General features: G+C 45.2%; 1 protein-coding gene across 1 annotated transcript in view; it reads left to right on the forward strand.

Moving 5' to 3' along the window:
- The first annotated feature begins 3,202 nt into the window (after positions 1–3,202).
- Positions 3,203–20,870, forward strand: part of atl1 (atlastin GTPase 1) — a 52,781-nt gene continuing 35,113 nt past the window's right edge. Inside the window, exon 1 of the mRNA XM_014194332.3 lies at positions 3,203–3,381. Coding sequence (XP_014049807.1) covers positions 3,318–3,381 — 64 coding nt within the window. The 5' untranslated portion in view covers positions 3,203–3,317. The remainder of the gene's footprint in view (positions 3,382–20,870) is intronic.

The following is a 20,870-nucleotide window of genomic DNA, read 5'->3' on the forward strand; positions in this document are numbered from 1 at the left end:
GGGGGGGTCGTGTCCCCCCCGTCCCCCCCGGGATTTCCGCCCCTGCTTCTCCTAGATTTGATTTCAAAAGAGGAATTAGGCAAGGTTGCCCAATTTTGCCTTACCTCTTCCTGCTTGCAAACCAACTTCTTACAAGTTTTGTTAAATCAAGCGATATAAAAGGGATCTATATTGCTGACAGAGATATTAAAGGGATCTCTATTGCTGACAGAGATATTAAAAGGGATCTCTATTGCTGACAGAGATATTAAAAGGGATCTCTATTGCTGACAGAGATATTAAAAGGGATCTCTATTGCTGACAGAGATATTAAAGGGATCTCTATTGCTGACAGAGAAGTTAAAAGGGATCTCTATTGCTGACAGAGTTATTAAAAGGGATCTCTTAGCTCTTAGATTCTTAGCGTGGTCGTTAATATATAAACATAATTTTTCCCTGCATAGGTATTTGGAACAATAATGATATTTTGTTATGAACCAAGTCTTTATTTTTTTAAAGAACTGGTTTAATAATCATATCCTGCTGGTGAGTCAACCCTTTAATGCAGAAGGATTGTTACTCAATTATGAGGAATTTTTATCTCGTTACAATATCCCTGTTACACCTAGAGAGTTCGCCATAGTCTTTGATGTTATTCCATCTGGAACTCTCATGTTGTTTACAGGTGTAGCCAGACCTCTATGTCACAACTTACTGGAATACATTTGTCAATAATATCTGTTGGGAAAAAAGTCTGGTTATTACCACAGAAATACCTGCTTGTTAACAAGGTCAAAGAGGTCTCTTTCAGAATGATCCATAAGTATGACCCTGTGAATCATTACCTGAAGAAACTCCAAAAAGACATTGACATTAACTGTACTTGTTGTGTTGAGCATCCAGAAACAGTTTTACATTAATTTTGGCATTTGTCAACATGTAGTTTTTCCTAGCCACCGTGCTTCTTTCACATGCATTGCTTGCTGTTTGGGGTTTTAGGCTGGGTTTCTGTACAGCACTTTGAGATATCAGCTGATGTACGAAGGGCTTTATAAATACATTTGATTTGATTTGATGTAAAGAAATTATGGAAAGATATTCATAGTTTTATAATTGTTAAAATTCTTGATGAGTTTTGTTTTTATGGGGAAAATGTGCTGCTCGGTTTCCTTATCTATAAAAAGGATATAGAAAAACAATTTTACCTCATAAATGTAATTATGCTAATGGTAAAAAGGTAATATTCATAAATGTAAATTCACTAATATAAAAACACTCTTTCGTGTTTTCTATAAGGAAGTCTAGCAGTACGTTAAGACCATTCAACATTCTTCTAATAAGAAAGCTGTTAAAACAATCAATATGTGTGTATCCTCTAAGGTCTTTGTATAATTTGTAATTTGTTGCATATGTTATCATTGTCTATTTGTATACTTCTTGTATGTATGTTTACTGTTTTTTTCGGCAATACATTTTTTAAATATATACATACACTATCGGTCAAAAGTTTTAGAACACCTACTCATTCAGTCCAACTCATCCCAAACCATCTCAATTGGGTTGTGGTTGGGATATTGTGGTGGCCAGGTCATATGATGCAGCACTCCATCACTCTCCTTCTTGGTCAAATAGCCCTTACACAGCCTGGAGGTGTGTTGGGTCATTGTCCTGTTGAAAAACAAATGATAGTCCCACTAAGCCCAAACCAGATGGGATGGCGTATCGCTGCAGAATGCTGTGGTAGCCATGCTGGTTAAGTGTGCCTTGAAATCTAAATAAATCACAGACAGTGTCACCAGCAAAGCACCCCCACACCATAACTCCTCCTCCTCCATGCTTCACGGTGGGAAATACACATGCAGAGATCATCTGTCCACCCACACTGCATCTCACAAAGACACAGCGGTTTGAACCAAAAATCTCCAATTTGGACTCTAGACCAAAGAACAGATTTCCACTGGTCTAATGTCCATTGCTCGTGTTACTTGACTCAAGCAAGTTTCTTCTTCTTAGTGGTTTCTAGTAGTGGTTTCTTTGCAGCAGTTCGACCATGAAGGCCTGATTCACGCAGTCTCCTCTGAACAGTTGATGTTGACATGAGTCTGTTACTTGAACTCTGTGAAGCATTTTATTTGGCCTGCAATTTCTGAGGCTGGTAACTCTAATGAACTGATCCTCTGCAGCAGAGGAAACTTTGGCTCTTCCTTTCCTGTGGCGGTCCTCTGTCACGACTTCCGCCGAAGTCGGTCCCTCTCCTTGTTCGGGCGGCGTACGGCGTTTGACGTCACCGGTCTTTTAGCTCATCGCCGATCCACTTTTTCATTTTCTATTTGTTTTGTCTTTGTTTTCTACACACCTGGTTTCTATTCCCCAATTACATGTTCATTATTTAACCCTCTGTTTCCCACATGTTTAGTGTTTATTGATTGTTCATGGCGGTACTTGTCGGCTGGTTATGTTTGCCGGGTTATGTATTTACGCCCGTTATTTTCGAGTGACCGGTATTCCTCCGCACTTTGAGTATTGTCTGGTGCTGTCGTGGAATTAAATACCTTATACACTCATTTCTGCTCTCCTGCGCCTGATCCACTGCACCAGTTAACCACCGCCTGACATCATCATGAGAGCCAGTTTCGTCATAACACTTTATGGTTTTTGCGACAGCACTTGAAGAAACTTTTAAAGTTCTTGAAATGTTCCGTATTGACTGATCTTCATGTCTTAAAGTAATGATGGACTGTCGTTTCTCTTTGCTTATTTGAGCTGTTCTTTCCGTAATATGGACTTGGTCTTTTACCAAATAGGACTATCTTCTGTATACCACCCCTACCTTGTCACAACACAACTGATTGGCTCAAACGCATTAAGAAGGAAAGAAATTCCAAAAATTAACTTTTAAGAAGGCACACCTGTTAATTGAAACACATTCCATGTGACTACCTCATGAAGCTGGTTGAGAGAATGCCAAGAGTGTGCAAAGCTGTCATCATGGGTGGCTATTTCAAGAATCTCAAAAACAAAATATATTTTGATATTTTTTAACACTTTTTTGATTCCATGTGTGTCATTTCATGGTGTTGATGTCTTCACTAGTATTCTACAATGTAGAAAATAGTACAAATAAAGAAAAACCCTTGAATATATATATATAGTATCTTTATAACGTCCCCCAATAAAAAACGACAACCATTGAAACAGCACCTACTGGCGGCGGATAGAAATACTGCACATCCAACTCCGGTCAGCTTCAGCATCCTCCCTTTTATGAGCATTCTCCTCGGTGTCGGATTTAATAGGTTCTTCAATTGCTCCGGTGTCTACATGACAGCCGTTTAGGAATGCACGTACAGTCAACAGAAAGGAACACCATGGCGAGAAACCGTAAAGACAGAGACAGCTGGGGTGAGTGGTTCATAATTACGAAGACAACTACATTGGTCGTCTGTAGACCGCATAATAAGGGATTCACTAGGCTACGGAGAGTCTCAGCAATGCAGCTGAACGGGATGTTTGTGCATGAATCATGATGTAGCAGTCGTTGTCATATTTGCATGTTGTTGTCAGAACAAATCGTTATTATATATCTATTCAATTCTGAACCACAGCAGAAACGCTAGGCTGGACCAGACCCAACCAAGCCCCACTGATAAACTAATATAAACCCAAGCCAAGCGCCTACTATATTCAATCTACAGGCCAGTGCAGCGTCTGTCTAAGCACCCAGATCCACGCACCCTTTGGAATTATTCTGGTATAGAATAACGAAAGACAGCAGTACAAACACAACTCTAGAATGAACCAGAATTGGATAATTAAATACCTGTGAAGGCGATGCTACAGGCTATAGAGGGTATGGGTGGACCTGAAGAAAACAGATTACATCGTCCTACATTTTACATTTCACTCACAGCTATCGACATGTATCTCTTTGTTTTTCTATTGGTGTTTTTCTCATATCTGTTTGATAAACACCAATTGTGCCATATAATTTGGGTCTGTTATCACATAGTTAAAACGAGCTTGTTATAACCATCGTCATTAGACAGACTAAGAGCTGTCAGGCATAATGTAGCATATTATGATAGCTAAGAAGGCTGGGTTGGAAACCATATAGGGTGGTATGAAATGCTATTGGTTATTATCAAAGAGAACTGAGCAACAATAAGCATTGACCTAGTTACATTTACCGTAGAGTAGACCTAGACTCTGGATCTACTGATGTCTGAAGCTGCTCTGGAACAGGAGGAACAAGGAGCAGCTAGTCTGGAGGTTAGGTTTGTATCCCAAATGGCACCCTGTTCCCTATGTAGTGTGCTACTTTTGACCAGGGTCCATAGGGCTAGTATGTAATGTAGTGCACTACTTTTGACCAGGGACCCTATTCCCTATGTAGTGTGCTACTTTTGACCAGGGTCCATAGGGCTAGTATGTAATGTAGTGCACTACTTTTGACCAGGGACCCTATTCCCTATGTGGTGCACTTCTTTTGACCATGGACAAGGGCCCAAATGGCACCCTATTTCCCTGTGGGCCCTGGTCGAAAGTAATGGACTACATAGGGAATAGGGTCCCTGGTCGAAAGTAATGGACTACATAGGGAATAGGGTCCCTGGTCAAAAGTAGTGCACTACATAGGAAATAGGGTCCCTGGTCAAAAGTAGTGCACTACATAGGGAATAGGGTCCCTGGTCAAAAGAAGTGCACTACATAGGGAATAGGGTCCCTGGTCAAAAGTAGTGCACTACATAGGGAATAGGGTCCCTGGTCAAAAGTAGTGCACTACATAGGAAATAGGGTGTCATTTGGGCCCTTGTCCATGGTCAAAAGTAGTGCACTACATAGGGAATAGGGTCCCTGGTCAAAAGTAATGCACTACATAGGGAATAGGGGCCCTGGTCGAAAGTAATGCACTACATAGGAAATAGGGATTTGGGATGTAGCATTGGGTTCCAGAGTGGCGCAGTGGTCTAAGGCACTGCATCTCAGTGCTAGAGGTGTCACTACAGACCCTGGTTCAGCGGTCTAAGGCACTGCATCTCAGTGCTAGAGGTGTCACTACAGACCCTGGTTCAGCGGTCTAAGGCACTGCATCTCAGTGCTAGAGGTGTCACTACAGACCCTGGTTTGATTCCAGGCTGTATCACAACCGGCCGTGATTGGGAGTCCCATAGGGCGGCGTACAGTTGGCCCAGCGTCGTCCGGGTTAGGATTTGGCCGGGGTAGGCCGTCATTGTAAAATAAGAATTTATTCTTAACTGACTTGACTAGCTAAATAAAGGTTAAATAAATAAATAAATAAATAACATTTATGTGGAGAGAACAAGTTTGTCTGTTAATTTCGGACAGGCATCGTTGCTATGGCCTTTTGTTAGTGAGAATAAATACATGCCTCAGCCTCGTCCAGACCTGAGAAACATTGGAGGATAAAACTGTTTAAATTATTAACTGTATTCTGCACCCTTCATTAATTTTAATGCTCCAAAACAGTCCCTTCCCACCTAAAGTATTAGTCAGTTTTGGCTTAATGTGACTTGGGCTCCGTCCCAAATGGCACCCTATTCCCTATGTAGTGCACTACCTTTGACCAGGGTCCAATAGGGCTAGTATGTAACGTAGTGCACTTTAATAGGGAATAGGGTGCCATTTTGGGATAAGCCTTGCTATGTTTGTTATGTCATACAAATCTCTCATCTCTTACGTCATCTGATTTTACAAATGCAGAATTAGAGCTTGGAGTAGTTGTGGGTGATGATATCCTTAGAACACGTCCTCTCTCTCTCTCCGACAACAATCTATCTATCAACCCTTCTCTGTGTTAGCAGCAAGCTAACCTGTTCATGCTAACCCAAGACATTACTTCCAGGAAGGAACATGAGGAAATATTGGCTATTGTCAACCATACACACCGATAGACAGCCACCAACACCATACCGTGACTCTATGTCCCTCAGTCTTCTCCCTGTTAGTACACTAGACCAGCTAGGATTTTGCAGCCTACACAACCACCAGGCCTCTGGAGACTGTGGAGAGGCAGGCAGATTGGAGACTGTGGAGAGGCAGGCAGATTGGAGACTGTGGAGAGGCAGGCAGATTGGAGACTGTGGAGAGGCAGGTAGATTGGAGACTGTGGAGAGGCAGGCAGATTGGAGACTGTGGAGAGGCAGGCAGATTGGAGACTGTGGAGAGGCAGGCAGATTGGAGACTGTGGAGAGGCAGGTAGATTGGAGACTGTGGAGAGGCAGGCAGATTGGAGACTGTGGAGAGGCAGGCAGATTGGAGACTGTGGAGAGGCAGGCAGATTGGAGACTGTGGAGAGGCAGGCAGATTGGAGACTGTGGAGAGGCAGGTAGATTGGAGACTGTGGAGAGGCAGGCAGATTGGAGACTGTGGAGAGGCAGGCAGATTGGTGACTGTGGAGAGGCAGGCAGATTGGTGACTGTGGAGAGGCAGGTAGATTGGTGACTGTGGAGAGGCAGGTAGATTGGTGACTGTGGAGAGGCAGGTAGATTGGAGACTGTGGAGAGGCAGGTAGATTGGTGACTGTGGAGAGGCAGGTAGATTGGAGACTGTGGAGAGGCAGGTAGATCGGAGACTGTGGAGAGGCAGGTAGATCGGAGACTGTGGAGAGGCAGGTAGATCGGAGACTGTGGAGAGGCAGGTAGATCGGAGACTGTGGAGAGGCAGGTAGATTGGAGACTGTGGAGAGGCAGGCAGATTGGAGACTGGAGAGGCGGGCCTCTGGAGACTATGGAGAGGCAGGCAGATTGTAGGCAGACTGAGTCACTGCCTTCCCGGAAAGGAAAGCTTCTCTCTCTCTCTCTCTCTCTCTCTCTCTCTCTCTCTCTCTCTCTCTCTCTCTCTCTCTCTCTCTCTCTGCCAGTCCAAATGCACATGGGTTGCATCCCAAATAGCACTATATTCCCTCTGTAGTGCACTACTTGTGACCAAGGCACATGGGGCTCTGGTCAAATGTAGTGCACGATGTAAGGAAGAGGGTGCCTTTTGGTAAACAGCCTATATGGGATGAGATGATATCAGTGTGTTAACCACCAGATAGACAGCTATTATGGTATTAACAAGCCTCTAACACGGCCTGTCATTACTAAAAGTGGTCATTTCCGTATTTTAATTACATTCGCACACAGTATACTGTGAATGGTGTATTGTTTGGGTTGAGTTTCCTGCTGTAAATCAGTTAAAATAAAATTAGACTATGTCTGTAAAGTATCAAATGATCAATTTTGTACGCTTTGATGGCATCCTCTTTGCAGCTTATTCTTTCTCTGTTTACAGGATATAAAGTATTTCTCCATTTCCGATAACTAGGGGTATTATAGAGTGTGCAGTTATGTCAGAAATGGCATCCTATTTCCTATAGGGCACTATCAGGTTTGAAGGCTTCTCTCTCCTCTGTGCAAGTGATAGGTATCAGGTTTGAAGGCTTCTCTCTCTCCTCTGTGCAAGTGATAGGTATCAGGTTTGAAGGCTTCTCTCTCTCCTCTGTGCAAGTGATAGGTATCAGGTTTGAAGGCTTCTCTCTCTCCTCTGTGCAAGTGATAGGTATCAGGTTTGAAGGCTTCTCTCTCCTCTGTGCAAGTGATAGGTATCAGGTTTGAAGGCTTCTCTCTCCTCTGTGCAAGTGATTGGTATCGGGTTTGAAGGCTTCTCTCTCCTCTGTGCAAGAGATAGGTATCAGGTTTGAAGGCTTCTCTCTCTCCTCTGTGCAAGTGATAGGTATCAGGTTTGAAGGCTTCTCTCTCTCCTCTGTGCAAGTGATAGGTATCAGGTTTGAAGGCTTCTCTCTCCTCTGTGCAAGTGAATGGTATCAGGTTTGAAGGCTTCTCTCTCTCCTCTGTGCAAGAGATAGGTATCAGGTTTGAAGGCTTCTCTCTCTCCTCTGTGCAAGTGATAGGTATCAGGTTTGAAGGCTTCTCTCTCTCCTCTGTGCAAGTGATAGGTATCAGGTTTGAAGGCTTCTCTCTCTCCTCTGTGCAAGTGATAGGTATCAGGTTTGAAGGCTTCTCTCTCTCCTCTGTGCAAGTGATAGGTATCAGGTTTGAAGGCTTCTCTCTCTCCTCTGTGCAAGTGATAGGTATCAGGTTTGAAGGCTTCTCTCTCTCCTCTGTGCAAGAGATAGGTATCAGGTTTGAAGGCTTCTCTCTCTCCTCTGTGCAAGTGATAGGTATCAGGTTTGAAGGCTTCTCTCTCTCCTCTGTGCAAGTGATAGGTATCAGGTTTGAAGGCTTCTCTCTCTCCTCTGTGCAAGTGATAGGTATCAGGTTTGAAGGCTTCTCTCTCCTCTGTGCAAGTGATAGGTATCAGGTTTGAAGGCTTCTCTCTCTCCTCTGTGCAAGTGATAGGTATCAGGTTTGAAGGCTTCTCTCTCCTCTGTGCAAGAGATAGGTATCAGGTTTGAATGCTTCTCTCTCTCCTCTGTGCAAGTGATAGGTATCAGGTTTGAAGGCATCTCTCTCTCCTCTGTGCAAGTGATAGGTATCAGGTTTGAAGGCTTCTCTCGCTCCTCTGTGCAAGTGATAGGTATCAGGTTTGAAGGCTTCTCTCTCCTCTGTGCAAGTGATTGGTATCAGGTTTGAAGGCTTCTCTCTCTCCTCTGTGCAAGAGATAGGTATCAGGTTTGAAGGCTTCTCTCTCTCCTCTGTGCAAGTGATAGGTATCAGGTTTGAGGGCTTCTCTCTCCTCTGTGCAAGTGATAGGTATCAGGTTTGAAGGCTTCTCTCTCCTCTGTGCAAGTGATTGGTATCAGGTTTGAAGGCTTCTCTCTCCTCTGTGCAAGAGATAGGTATCAGGTTTGAAGGCTTCTCTCTCTCCTCTGTGCAAGTGATAGGTATCAGGTTTGAAGGCTTCTCTCTCCTCTGTGCAAGTGATAGGTATCAGGTTTGAAGGCTTCTCTCTCCTCTGTGCAAGTGATTGGTATCAGGTTTGAAGGCTTCTCTCTCTCCTCTGTGCAAGAGATAGGTATCAGGTTTGAAGGCTTCTCTCTCTCCTCTGTGCAAGTGATAGGTATCAGGTTTGAAGGCTTCTCTCTCCTCTGTGCAAGTGATAGGTATCAGGTTTGAAGGCTTCTCTCTCCTCTGTGCAAGTGATTGGTATAAGGTTTGAAGGCTTCTCTCTCCTCTGTGCAAGAGATAGGTATCAGGTTTGAAGGCTTCTCTCTCTCCTCTGTGCAAGTGATAGGTATCAGGTTTGAAGGCTTCTCTCTCTCCTCTGTGCAAGTGATAGGTATCAGGTTTGAAGGCTTCTCTCTCCTCTGTGCAAGTGATAGGTATCAGGTTTGAAGGCTTCTCTCTCTCCTCTGTGCAAGTGATAGGTATCAGGTTTGAAGGCTTCTCTCTCCTCTGTGCAAGTGATTGGTATCAGGTTTGAAGGCTTCTCTCTCTCCTCTGTGCAAGAGATAGGTATCAGGTTTGAAGGCTTCTCTCTCTCCTCTGTGCAAGTGATAGGTATCAGGTTTGAAGGCTTCTCTCTCTCCTCTGTGCAAGAGATAGGTATCAGGTTTGAAGGCTTCTCTCTCTCCTCTGTGCAAGTGATAGGTATCAGGTTTGAAGGCTTCTCTCTCCTCTGTGCAAGTGATAGGTATCAGGTTTGAAGGCTTCTCTCTCCTCTGTGCAAGTGATAGGTATCAGGTTTGAAGGCTTCTCTCTCTCCTCTGTGCAAGTGATAGGTATCAGGTTTGAAGGCTTCTCTCTCTCCTCTGTGCAAGTGATAGGTATCAGGTTTGAAGGCTTCTCTCTCTCCTCTGTGCAAGTGATAGGTATCAGGTTTGAAGGCTTCTCTCTCTCCTCTGTGCAAGTGATAGGTATCAGGTTTGAAGGCTTCTCTCTCTCCTCTGTGCAAGTGATAGGTATCAGGTTTGAAGGCTTCTCTCTCTCCTCTGTGCAAGTGATAGGTATCAGGTTTGAAGGCTTCTCTCTCTCCTCTGTGCAAGTGATAGGTATCAGGTTTGAAGGCTTCTCTCTCTCCTCTGTGCAAATGATAGGTATCAGGTTTGAAGGCTTCTCTCTCTCCTCTGTGCAAGTGATAGGTATCAGTTTGAAGGCTTCTCTCTCTCCTCTGTGCAAGTGATTGGTATCAGGTTTGAAGGCTTCTCTCTCCTCTGTGCAAGAGATAGGTATCAGGTTTGAAGGCTTCTCTCTCCTCTGTGCAAGAGATAGGTATCAGGTTTGAAGGCTTCTCTCTCTCCTCTGTGCAAGTGATAAGTATCAGGTTTGAAGGCTTCTCTCTCCTCTGTGCTAGTGATTGGTATCAGGTTTGAAGGCTTCTCTCTCTCCTCTGTGCAAGAGATAGGTATCAGGTTTGAAGGCTTCTCTCTCTCCTCTGTGCAAGTGATAGGTATCAGGTTTGAAGGCTTCTCTGTCTCCTCTGTGCAAGTGATAGGTATCAGGTTTGAAGGCTTCTCTCTCTCCTCTGTGCAAGTGATAGGTATCAGGTTTGAAGGCTTCTCTCTCTCCTCTGTGCAAGTGATAGGTATCAGGTTTGAAGGCTTCTCTCTCTCCTCTGTGCAAGTGATAGGTATCAGGTTTGAAGGCTTCTCTCTCTCCTCTGTGCAAGTGATTGGTATCAGGTTTGAAGGCTTCTCTCTCCTCTGTGCAAGAGATAGGTATCAGGTTTGAAGGCTTCTCTCTCCTCTGTGCAAGAGATAGGTATCAGGTTTGAAGGTTTCTCTCTCTCCTCTGTGCAAGTGATAGGTATCAGGTTTGAACGCTTCTCTCTCTCCTCTGTGCAAGTGATAGGTATCAGGTTTGAAGGCTTCTCTCTCTCCTCTGTGCAAATGATAGGTATCAGGTTTGAAGGCTTCTCTCTCTCCTCTGTGCAAGTGATAGGTATCAGTTTGAAGGCTTCTCTCTCTCCTCTGTGCAAGTGATTGGTATCAGGTTTGAAGGCTTCTCTCTCCTCTGTGCAAGAGATAGGTATCAGGTTTGAAGGCTTCTCTCTCCTCTGTGCAAGAGATAGGTATCAGGTTTGAAGGCTTCTCTCTCTCCTCTGTGCAAGTGATAGGTATCAGGTTTGAAGGCTTCTCTCTCCTCTGTGCAAGTGATTGGTATCAGGTTTGAAGGCTTCTCTCTCTCCTCTGTGCAAGAGATAGGTATCAGGTTTGAAGGCTTCTCTCTCTCCTCTGTGCAAGTGATAGGTATCAGGTTTGAAGGCTTCTCTCTCTCCTCTGTGCAAGTGATAGGTATCAGGTTTGAAGGCTTCTCTCTCTCCTCTGTGCAAGTGATAGGTATCAGGTTTGAAGGCTTCTCTCTCTCCTCTGTGCAAGTGATAGGTATCAGGTTTGAAGGCTTCTCTCTCTCCTCTGTGCAAGTGATAGGTATCAGGTTTGAAGGCTTCTCTCTCTCCTCTGTGCAAGTGATTGGTATCAGGTTTGAAGGCTTCTCTCTCCTCTGTGCAAGAGATAGGTATCAGGTTTGAAGGCTTCTCTCTCCTCTGTGCAAGAGATAGGTATCAGGTTTGAAGGCTTCTCTCTCTCCTCTGTGCAAGTGATAGGTATCAGGTTTGAAGGCTTCTCTCTCCTCTGTGCAAGAGATAGGTATCAGGTTTGAAGGCTTCTCTCTCTCCTCTGTGCAAGTGATAGGTATCAGGTTTGAAGGCTTCTCTCTCCGCTCTGTGCAAGTGATAGGTATCAGGTTTGAAGGCTTCTTTCTCTCCTCTGTGCAAGTGATAGGTATCAGGTTTGAAGGCTTCTCTGTGCAAGTGATTGGTATCAGGTTTGAAGGCTTCTCTCTCTCCTCTGTGCAAGTGATAGGTATCAGGTTTGAAGGCTTCTCTCTCCTCTGTGCAAGTGATTGGTATCAGGTTTGAAGGCTTCTCTATCTCCTCTGTGCAAGTGATAGGTATCAGGTTTGAAGGCTTCTCTCTCCTCTGTGCAAGTGATTGGTATCAGGTTTGAAGGCTTCTCTCTCTCCTCTGTGCAAGTGATAGGTATCAGGTTTGAAGGCTTCTCTCTCTCCTCTGTGCAAGTGATAGGTATCAGGTTTGAAGGCTTCTCTCTCCTCTGTGCAAGAGATAGGTATCAGGTTTGAAGGCTTCTCTCTCTCCTCTGTGCAAGTGATAGGTATCAGGTTTGAAGGCTTCTCTCTCCTCTGTGCAAGAGATAGGTATCAGGTTTGAAGGCTTCTCTCTCTCCTCTGTGCAAGTGATAGGTATCAAGTTTGAAGGCTTCTCTCTCCTCTGTGCAAGTGATTGGTATCAGGTTTGAAGGCTTCTCTCTCCTCTGTGCAAGAGATAGGTATCAGGTTTGAAGGCTTCTCTCTCCTCTGTGCAAGTGATTGGTATCAGGTTTGAAGGCTTCTCTCTCCTCTGTGCAAGAGATAGGTATCAGGTTTGAAGGCTTCTCTCTCTCCTCTGTGCAAGTGATAGGTATCAGGTTTGAAGGCTTCTCTCTCTCCTCTGTGCAAGTGATAGGTATCAGGTTTGAAGGCTTCTCTCTCTCCTCTGTGCAAGAGATAGGTATCAGGTTTGAAGGCTTCTCTCTCTCCTCTGTGCAAGTGATAGGTATCAGGTTTGAAGGCTTCTCTCTCTCCTCTGTGCAAGTGATTTGTATCAGGTTTGAAGGCTTCTCTCTCTCCTCTGTGCAAGAGATAGGTATCAGGTTTGAAGGCTTCTCTCTCCTCTGTGCAAGAGATAGGTATCAGGTTTGAAGGCTTCTCTCTCTCCTCTGTGCAAGTGATAGGTATCAGGTTTGAAGGCTTCTCTCTCCTCTGTGCAAGAGATAGGTATCAGGTTTGAATGCTTATCTCTCTCCTCTGTGCAAGTGATAGGTATCAGGTTTGAAGGCTTCTCTCTCTCCTCTGTGCAAGTGATAGGTATCAGGTTTGAAGGCTTCTCTCTCTCCTCTGTGCAAGTGATAGGTATCAGGTTTGAAGGCTTCTCTCTCCTCTGTGCAAGTGATTGGTATCAGGTTTGAAGGCTTCTCTCTCTCCTCTGTGCAAGAGATAGGTATCAGGTTTGAAGGCTTCTCTCTCTCCTCTGTGCAAGTGATAGGTATCAGGTTTGAAGGCTTCTCTCTCCTCCGTGCAAGTGATGGTATCAGGTTTGAAGGCTTCTCTCTCCTCTGTGCAAGTGATGGTATCAGGTTTGAAGGCTTCTCTCTCTCCTCTGTGCAAGTGATAGGTATCAGGTTTGAAGGCTTCTCTCTCTCCTCTGTGCAAGTGATAGGTATCAGGTTTGAAGGCTTCTCTCTCTCCTCTGTGCAAGTGATAGGTATCAGGTTTGAAGGCTTCTCTCTCCTCTGTGCAAGTGATAGGTATCAGGTTTGAAGGCTTCTCTCTCTCCTCTGTGCAAGAGATAGGTATCAGGTTTGAAGGCTTCTCTCTCTCCTCTGTGCAAGTGATAGGTATCAGGTTTGAAGGCTTCTCTCTCTCCTCTGTGCAAGTGATAGGTATCAGGTTTGAAGGCTTCTCTCTCTCCTCTGTGCAAGTGATAGGTATCAGGTTTGAAGGCTTCTCTCTCTCCTCTGTGCAAGTGATAGGTATCAGGTTTGAAGGCTTCTCTCTCTCCTCTGTGCAAGTGATAGGTATCAGGTTTGAAGGCTTCTCTCTCTCCTCTGTGCAAGTGATTGGTATCAGGTTTGAAGGCTTCTCCTCTCCTCTGTGCAAGAGATAGGTATCAGGTTTGAAGGCTTCTCTCTCCTCTGTGCAAGAGATAGGTATCAGGTTTGAAGGCTTCTCTCTCTCCTCTGTGCAAGAGATAGGTATCAGGTTTGAAGGCTTCTCTCTCCTCTGTGCAAGAGATAGGTATCAGGTTTGAAGGCTTCTCTCTCTCCTCTGTGCAAGTGATAGGTATCAGGTTTGAAGGCTTCTCTCTCTCCTCTGTGCAAGTGATAGGTATCAGGTTTGAAGGCTTCTCTCTCTCCTCTGTGCAAGTGATAGGTATCAGGTTTGAAGGCTTCTCTCTCTCCTCTGTGCAAGTGATAGGTATCAGGTTTGAAGGCTTCTCTCTCTCCTCTGTGCAAGTGATAGGTATCAGGTTTGAAGGCTTCTCTCTCCTCTGTGCAAGTGATTGGTATCAGGTTTGAAGGCTTCTCTCTCTCCTCTGTGCAAGAGATAGGTATCAGGTTTGAAGGCTTCTCTCTCTCCTCTGTGCAAGTGATAGGTATCAGGTTTGAAGGCTTCTCTCTCTCCTCTGTGCAAGTGATAGGTATCAGGTTTGAAGGCTTCTCTCTCTCCTCTGTGCAAGTGATAGGTATCAGGTTTGAAGGCTTCTCTCTCTCCTCTGTGCAAGTGATAGGTATCAGGTTTGAAGGCTTCTCTCTCTCCTCTGTGCAAGTGATAGGTATCAGGTTTGAAGGCTTCTCTCTCTCCTCTGTGCAAGTGATTGGTATCAGGTTTGAAGGCTTCTCTCTCCTCTGTGCAAGAGATAGGTATCAGGTTTGAAGGCTTCTCTCTCCTCTGTGCAAGAGATAGGTATCAGGTTTGAAGGCTTCTCTCTCTCCTCTGTGCAAGTGATAGGTATCAGGTTTGAAGGCTTCTCTCTCCTCTGTGCAAGAGATAGGTATCAGGTTTGAAGGCTTCTCTCTCTCCTCTGTGCAAGTGATAGGTATCAGGTTTGAAGGCTTCTCTCTCTCCTCTGTGCAAGTGATAGGTATCAGGTTTGAAGGCTTCTCTCTCTCCTCTGTGCAAGTGATAGGTATCAGGTTTGAAGGCTTCTCTCTCCTCTGTGCAAGTGATAGGTATCAGGTTTGAAGGCTTCTCTCTCCCTCTGTGCAAGTGATAGGTATCAGGTTTGAAGGCTTCTTTCTCTCCTCTGTGCAAGTGATAGGTATCAGGTTTGAAGGCTTCTCTCTCCTCTGTGCAAGTGATTGGTATCAGGTTTGAAGGCTTCTCTCTCTCCTCTGTGCAAGTGATAGGTATCAGGTTTGAAGGCTCTCTCTCTCCTCTGTGCAAGTGATAGGTATCAGGTTTGAAGGCTTCTCTCTCTCCTCTGTGCAAGTGATTGGTATCAGGTTTGAAGGCTTCTCTATCTCCTCTGTGCAAGTGATAGGTATCAGGTTTGAAGGCTTCTCTCTCCTCTGTGCAAGTGATAGGTATCAGGTTTGAAGGCTTCTCTCTCTCCTCTGTGCAAGTGATAGGTATCAGGTTTGAAGGCTTCTCTCTCTCTCCTCTGTGCAAGTGATAGGTATCAGGTTTGAAGGCTTCTCTCTCTCCTCTGTGCAAGTGATTGGTATCAGGTTTGAAGGCTTCTCTCTCCTCTGTGCAAGAGATAGGTATCAGGTTTGAAGGCTTCTCTCTCCTCTGTGCAAGAGATAGGTATCAGGTTTGAAGGCTTCTCTCTCTCCTCTGTGCAAGTGATAGGTATCAGGTTTGAAGGCTTCTCTCTCCTCTGTGCAAGAGATAGGTATCAGGTTTGAAGGCTTCTCTCTCTCCTCTGTGCAAGTGATAGGTATCAGGTTTGAAGGCTTCTCTCTCTCCTCTGTGCAAGTGATAGGTATCAGGTTTGAAGGCTTCTCTCTCTCCTCTGTGCAAGTGATAGGTATCAGGTTTGAAGGCTTCTCTCTCTCCTCTGTGCAAGTGATAGGTATCAGGTTTGAAGGCTTCTCTCTCTCCTCTGTGCAAGTGATAGGTATCAGGTTTGAAGGCTTCTCTCTCCTCTGTGCAAGTGATTGGTATCAGGTTTGAAGGCTTCTCTCTCTCCTCTGTGCAAGAGATAGGTATCAGGTTTGAAGGCTTCTCTCTCTCCTCTGTGCAAGTGATAGGTATCAGGTTTGAAGGCTTCTCTCTCTCCTCTGTGCAAGTGATAGGTATCAGGTTTGAAGGCTTCTCTCTCCTCTGTGCAAGTGATAGGTATCAGGTTTGAAGGCTTCTCTCTCTCCTCTGTGCAAGTGATAGGTATCAGGTTTGAAGGCTTCTCTCTCTCCTCTGTGCAAGTGATAGGTATCAGGTTTGAAGGCTTCTCTCTCTCCTCTGTGCAAGTGATTGGTATCAGGTTTGAAGGCTTCTCTCTCCTCTGTGCAAGAGATAGGTATCAGGTTTAAAGGCTTCTCTCTCCTCTGTGCAAGAGATAGGTATCAGGTTTGAAGGCTTCTCTCTCTCCTCTGTGCAAGTGATAGGTATCAGGTTTGAAGGCTTCTCTCTCCTCTGTGCAAGAGATAGGTATCAGGTTTGAAGGCTTCTCTCTCTCCTCTGTGCAAGTGATAGGTATCAGGTTTGAAGGCTTCTCTCTCTCCTCTGTGCAAGTGATAGGTATCAGGTTTGAAGGCTTCTCTCTCTCCTCTGTGCAAGTGATAGGTATCAGGTTTGAAGGCTTCTCTCTCCTCTGTGCAAGTGATAGGTATCAGGTTTGAAGGCTTCTCTCTCCTCTGTGCAAGTGATTGGTATCAGGTTTGAAGGCTTCTCTCTCTCCTCTGTGCAAGTGATAGGTATCAGGTTTGAAGGCTTCTCTCTCCTCTGTGCAAGTGATAGGTATCAGGTTTGAAGGCTTCTCTCTCTCCTCTGTGCAAGTGATAGGTATCAGGTTTGAAGGCTTCTCTCTCTCTCCTCTTTGCAAGTGATAGGTATCAGGTTTGAAGGCTTCTCTCTCTCCTCTGTGCAAGTGATTGGTATCAGGTTTGAAGGCTTCTCTCTCCTCTGTGCAAGAGATAGGTATCAGGTTTGAAGGCTTCTCTCTCCTCTGTGCAAGAGATAGGTATCAGGTTTGAAGGCTTCTCTCTCTCCTCTGTGCAAGTGATAGGTATCAGGTTTGAAGGCTTCTCTCTCCTCTGTGCAAGAGATAGGTATCAGGTTTGAAGGCTTCTCTCTCTCCTCTGTGCAAGTGATAGGTATCAGGTTTGAAGGCTTCTCTCTCTCCTCTGTGCAAGTGATAGGTATCAGGTTTGAAGGCTTCTCTCTCTCCTCTGTGCAAGTGATAGGTATCAGGTTTGAAGGCTTCTCTCTCTCCTCTGTGCAAGTGATAGGTATCAGGTTTGAAGGCTTCTCTCTCTCCTCTGTGCAAGTGATAGGTATCAGGTTTGAAGGCTTCTCTCTCCTCTGTGCAAGTGATTGGTATCAGGTTTGAAGGCTTCTCTCTCTCCTCTGTGCAAGAGATAGGTATCAGGTTTGAAGGCTTCTCTCTCTCCTCTGTGCAAGTGATAGGTATCAGGTTTGAAGGCTTCTCTCTCTCCTCTGTGTAAGTGATAGGTATCAGGTTTGAAGGCTTCTCTCTCCTCTGTGCAAGTGATAGGTATCAGGTTTGAAGGCTTCTCTCTCTCCTCTGTGCAAGTGATAGGTATCAGGTTTGAAGGCTTCTCTCTCTCCTCTGTGCAAGTGATAGGTATCAGGTTTGAAGGCTTCTCTCTCTCCTCTGTGCAAGTGATTGGTATCAGGTTTGAAGGCTTCTCTCTCCTCTGTGCAAGAGATAGGTATCAGGTTTGAAGGCTTCTCTCTCCTCTGTGCAAGAGATAGGTATCAGGTTTGAAGGCTTCTCTCTCTCCTCTGTGCAAGTGATAGGTATCAGGTTTGAAGGCTTCTCTCTCCTCTGTGCAAGAGATAGGTATCAGGTTTGAAGGCTTCTCTCTCTCCTCTGTGCAAGTGATAGGTATCAGGTTTGAAGGCTTCTCTCTCTCCTCTGTGCAAGTGATAGGTATCAGGTTTGAAGGCTTCTCTCTCTCCTCTGTGCAAGTGATAGGTATCAGGTTTGAAGGCTTCTCTCTCCTCTGTGCAAGTGATTGGTATCAGGTTTGAAGGCTTCTCTCTCTCCTCTGTGCAAGAGATAGGTATCAGGTTTGAAGGCTTCTCTCTCTCCTCTGTGCAAGTGATAGGTATCAGGTTTGAAGGCTTCTCTCTCCTCTGTGCAAGAGATAGGTATCAGGTTTGAAGGCTTCTCTCTCTCCTCTGTGCAAGTGATAGGTATCAGGTTTGAAGGCTTCTCTCTCTCCTCTGTGCAAGTGATTGGTATCAGGTTTGAAGGCTTCTCTCTCCTCTGTGCAAGAGATAGGTATCAGGTTTGAAGGCTTCTCTCTCCTCTGTGCAAGAGATAGGTATCAGGTTTGAAGGCTTCTCTCTCTCCTCTGTGCAAGTGATAGGTATCAGGTTTGAAGGCTTCTCTCTCTCCTCTGTGCAAGTGATAGGTATCAGGTTTGAAGGCTTCTCTCTCTCCTCTGTGCAAGTGATTGGTATCAGGTTTGAAGGCTTCTCTCTCTCCTCTGTGCAAGAGATAGGTATCAGGTTTGAAGGCTTCTCTCTCTCCTCTGTGCAAGTGATAGGTATCAGGTTTGAAGGCTTCTCTCTCTCCTCTGTGCAAGTGATAGGTATCAGGTTTGAAGGCTTCTCTCTCTCCTCTGTGCAAGTGATAGGTATCAGGTTTGAAGGCTTCTCTCTCTCCTCTGTGCAAGTGATAGGTATCAGGTTTGAAGGCTTCTCTCTCTCCTCTGTGCAAGTGATAGGTATCAGGTTTGAAGGCTTCTCTCTCTCCTCTGTGCAAGTGATTGGTATCAGGTTTGAAGGCTTCTCTCTCCTCTGTGCAAGAGATAGGTATCAGGTTTGAAGGCTTCTCTCTCCTCTGTGCAAGAGATAGGTATCAGGTTTGAAGGCTTCTCTCTCTCCTCTGTGCAAGTGATAGGTATCAGGTTTGAAGGCTTCTCTCTCCTCTGTGCAAGAGATAGGTATCAGGTTTGAAGGCTTCTCTCTCTCCTCTGTGCAAGTGATAGGTATCAGGTTTGAAGGCTTCTCTCTCTCCTCTGTGCAAGTGATAGGTATCAGGTTTGAAGGCTTCTCTCTCTCCTCTGTGCAAGTGATAGGTATCAGGTTTGAAGGCTTCTCTCTCTCCTCTGTGCAAGTGATAGGTATCAGGTTTGAAGGCTTCTCTCTCTCCTCTGTGCAAGTGATAGGTATCAGGTTTGAAGGCTTCTCTCTCCTCTGTGCAAGTGATTGGTATCAGGTTTGAAGGCTTCTCTCTCTCCTCTGTGCAAGAGATAGGTATCAGGTTTGAAGGCTTCTCTCTCTCCTCTGTGCAAGTGATAGGTATCAGGTTTGAAGGCTTCTCTCTCTCCTCTGTGCAAGTGATAGGTATCAGGTTTGAAGGCTTCTCTCTCCTCTGTGCAAGTGATAGGTATCAGGTTTGAAGGCTTCTCTCTCTCCTCTGTGCAAGTGATAGGTATCAGGTTTGAAGGCTTCTCTCTCTCCTCTGTGCAAGTGATAGGTATCAGGTTTGAAGGCTTCTCTCTCTCCTCTGTGCAAGTGATTGGTATCAGGTTTGAAGGCTTCTCTCTCCTCTGTGCAAGAGATAGGTATCAGGTTTGAAGGCTTCTCTCTCCTCTGTGCAAGAGATAGGTATCAGGTTTGAAGGCTTCTCTCTCTCCTCTGTGCAAGTGATAGGTATCAGGTTTGAAGGCTTCTCTCTCCTCTGTGCAAGAGATAGGTATCAGGTTTGAAGGCTTCTCTCTCTCCTCTGTGCAAGTGATAGGTATCAGGTTTGAAGGCTTCTCTCTCTCCTCTGTGCAAGTGATAGGTATCAGGTTTGAAGGCTTCTCTCTCTCCTCTGTGCAAGTGATAGGTATCAGGTTTGAAGGCTTCTCTCTCCTCTGTGCAAGTGATAGGTATCAGGTTTGAAGGCTTCATCAGGTTTGAAGGCTTCTCTCTCCTCTGTGCAAGTGATAGGTATCAGGTTTGAAGGCTTCTCTCTCTCCTCTGTGCAAGTGATAGGTATCAGGTTTGAAGGCTTCTCTCTCTCTCCTCTTTGCAAGTGATAGGTATCAGGTTTGAAGGCTTCTCTCTCTCCTCTGTGCAAGTGATTGGTATCAGGTTTGAAGGCTTCTCTCTCCTCTGTGCAAGAGATAGGTATCAGGTTTAAAGGCTTCTCTCTCCTCTGTGCAAGAGATAGGTATCAGGTTTGAAGGCTTCTCTCTCTCCTCTGTGCAAGTGATAGGTATCAAGTTTGAAGGCTTCTCTCTCCTCTGTGCAAGAGATAGGTATCAGGTTTGAAGGCTTCTCTCTCTCCTCTGTGCAAGTGATAGGTATCAGGTTTGAAGGCTTCTCTCTCTCCTCTGTGCAAGTGATAGGTATCAGGTTTGAAGGCTTCTCTCTCTCCTCTGTGCAAGTGATAGGTATCAGGTTTGAAGGCTTCTCTCTCTCCTCTGTGCAAGTGATAGGTATCAGGTTTGAAGGCTTCTCTCTCTCCTCTGTGCAAGTGATAGGTATCAGGTTTGAAGGCTTCTCTCTCCTCTGTGCAAGTGATTGGTATCAGGTTTGAAGGCTTCTCTCTCTCCTCTGTGCAAGAGATAGGTATCAGGTTTGAAGGCTTCTCTCTCTCCTCTGTGCAAGTGATAGGTATCAGGTTTGAAGGCTTCTCTCTCTCCTCTGTGTAAGTGATAGGTATCAGGTTTGAAGGCTTCTCTCTCCTCTGTGCAAGTGATAGGTATCAGGTTTGAAGGCTTCTCTCTCTCCTCTGTGCAAGTGATAGGTATCAGGTTTGAAGGCTTCTCTCTCTCTCCTCTGTGCAAGTGATAGGTATCAGGTTTGAAGGCTTCTCTCTCTCCTCTGTGCAAGTGATTGGTATCAGGTTTGAAGGCTTCTCTCTCCTCTGTGCAAGAGATAGGTATCAGGTTTAAAGGCTTCTCTCTCCTCTGTGCAAGAGATAGGTATCAGGTTTGAAGGCTTCTCTCTCTCCTCTGTGCAAGTGATAGGTATCAAGTTTGAAGGCTTCTCTCTCCTCTGTGCAAGAGATAGGTATCAGGTTTGAAGGCTTCTCTCTCTCCTCTGTGCAAGTGATAGGTATCAGGTTTGAAGGCTTCTCTCTCTCCTCTGTGCAAGTGATAGGTATCAGGTTTGAAGGCTTCTCTCTCTCCTCTGTGCAAGTGATAGGTATCAGGTTTGAAGGCTTCTCTCTCCTCTGTGCAAGTGATAGGTATCCGGTTTGAAGGCTTCTCTCTCCTCTGTGCAAGTGATTGGTTTCAGGTTTGA

Source organism: Salmo salar, chromosome 01 (assembly GCF_965601325.2).
Source record: "Salmo salar chromosome 01, fSalSal1, whole genome shotgun sequence".
In the NCBI taxonomy this organism is placed as follows: Eukaryota; Metazoa; Chordata; class Actinopteri; order Salmoniformes; family Salmonidae; genus Salmo; species Salmo salar.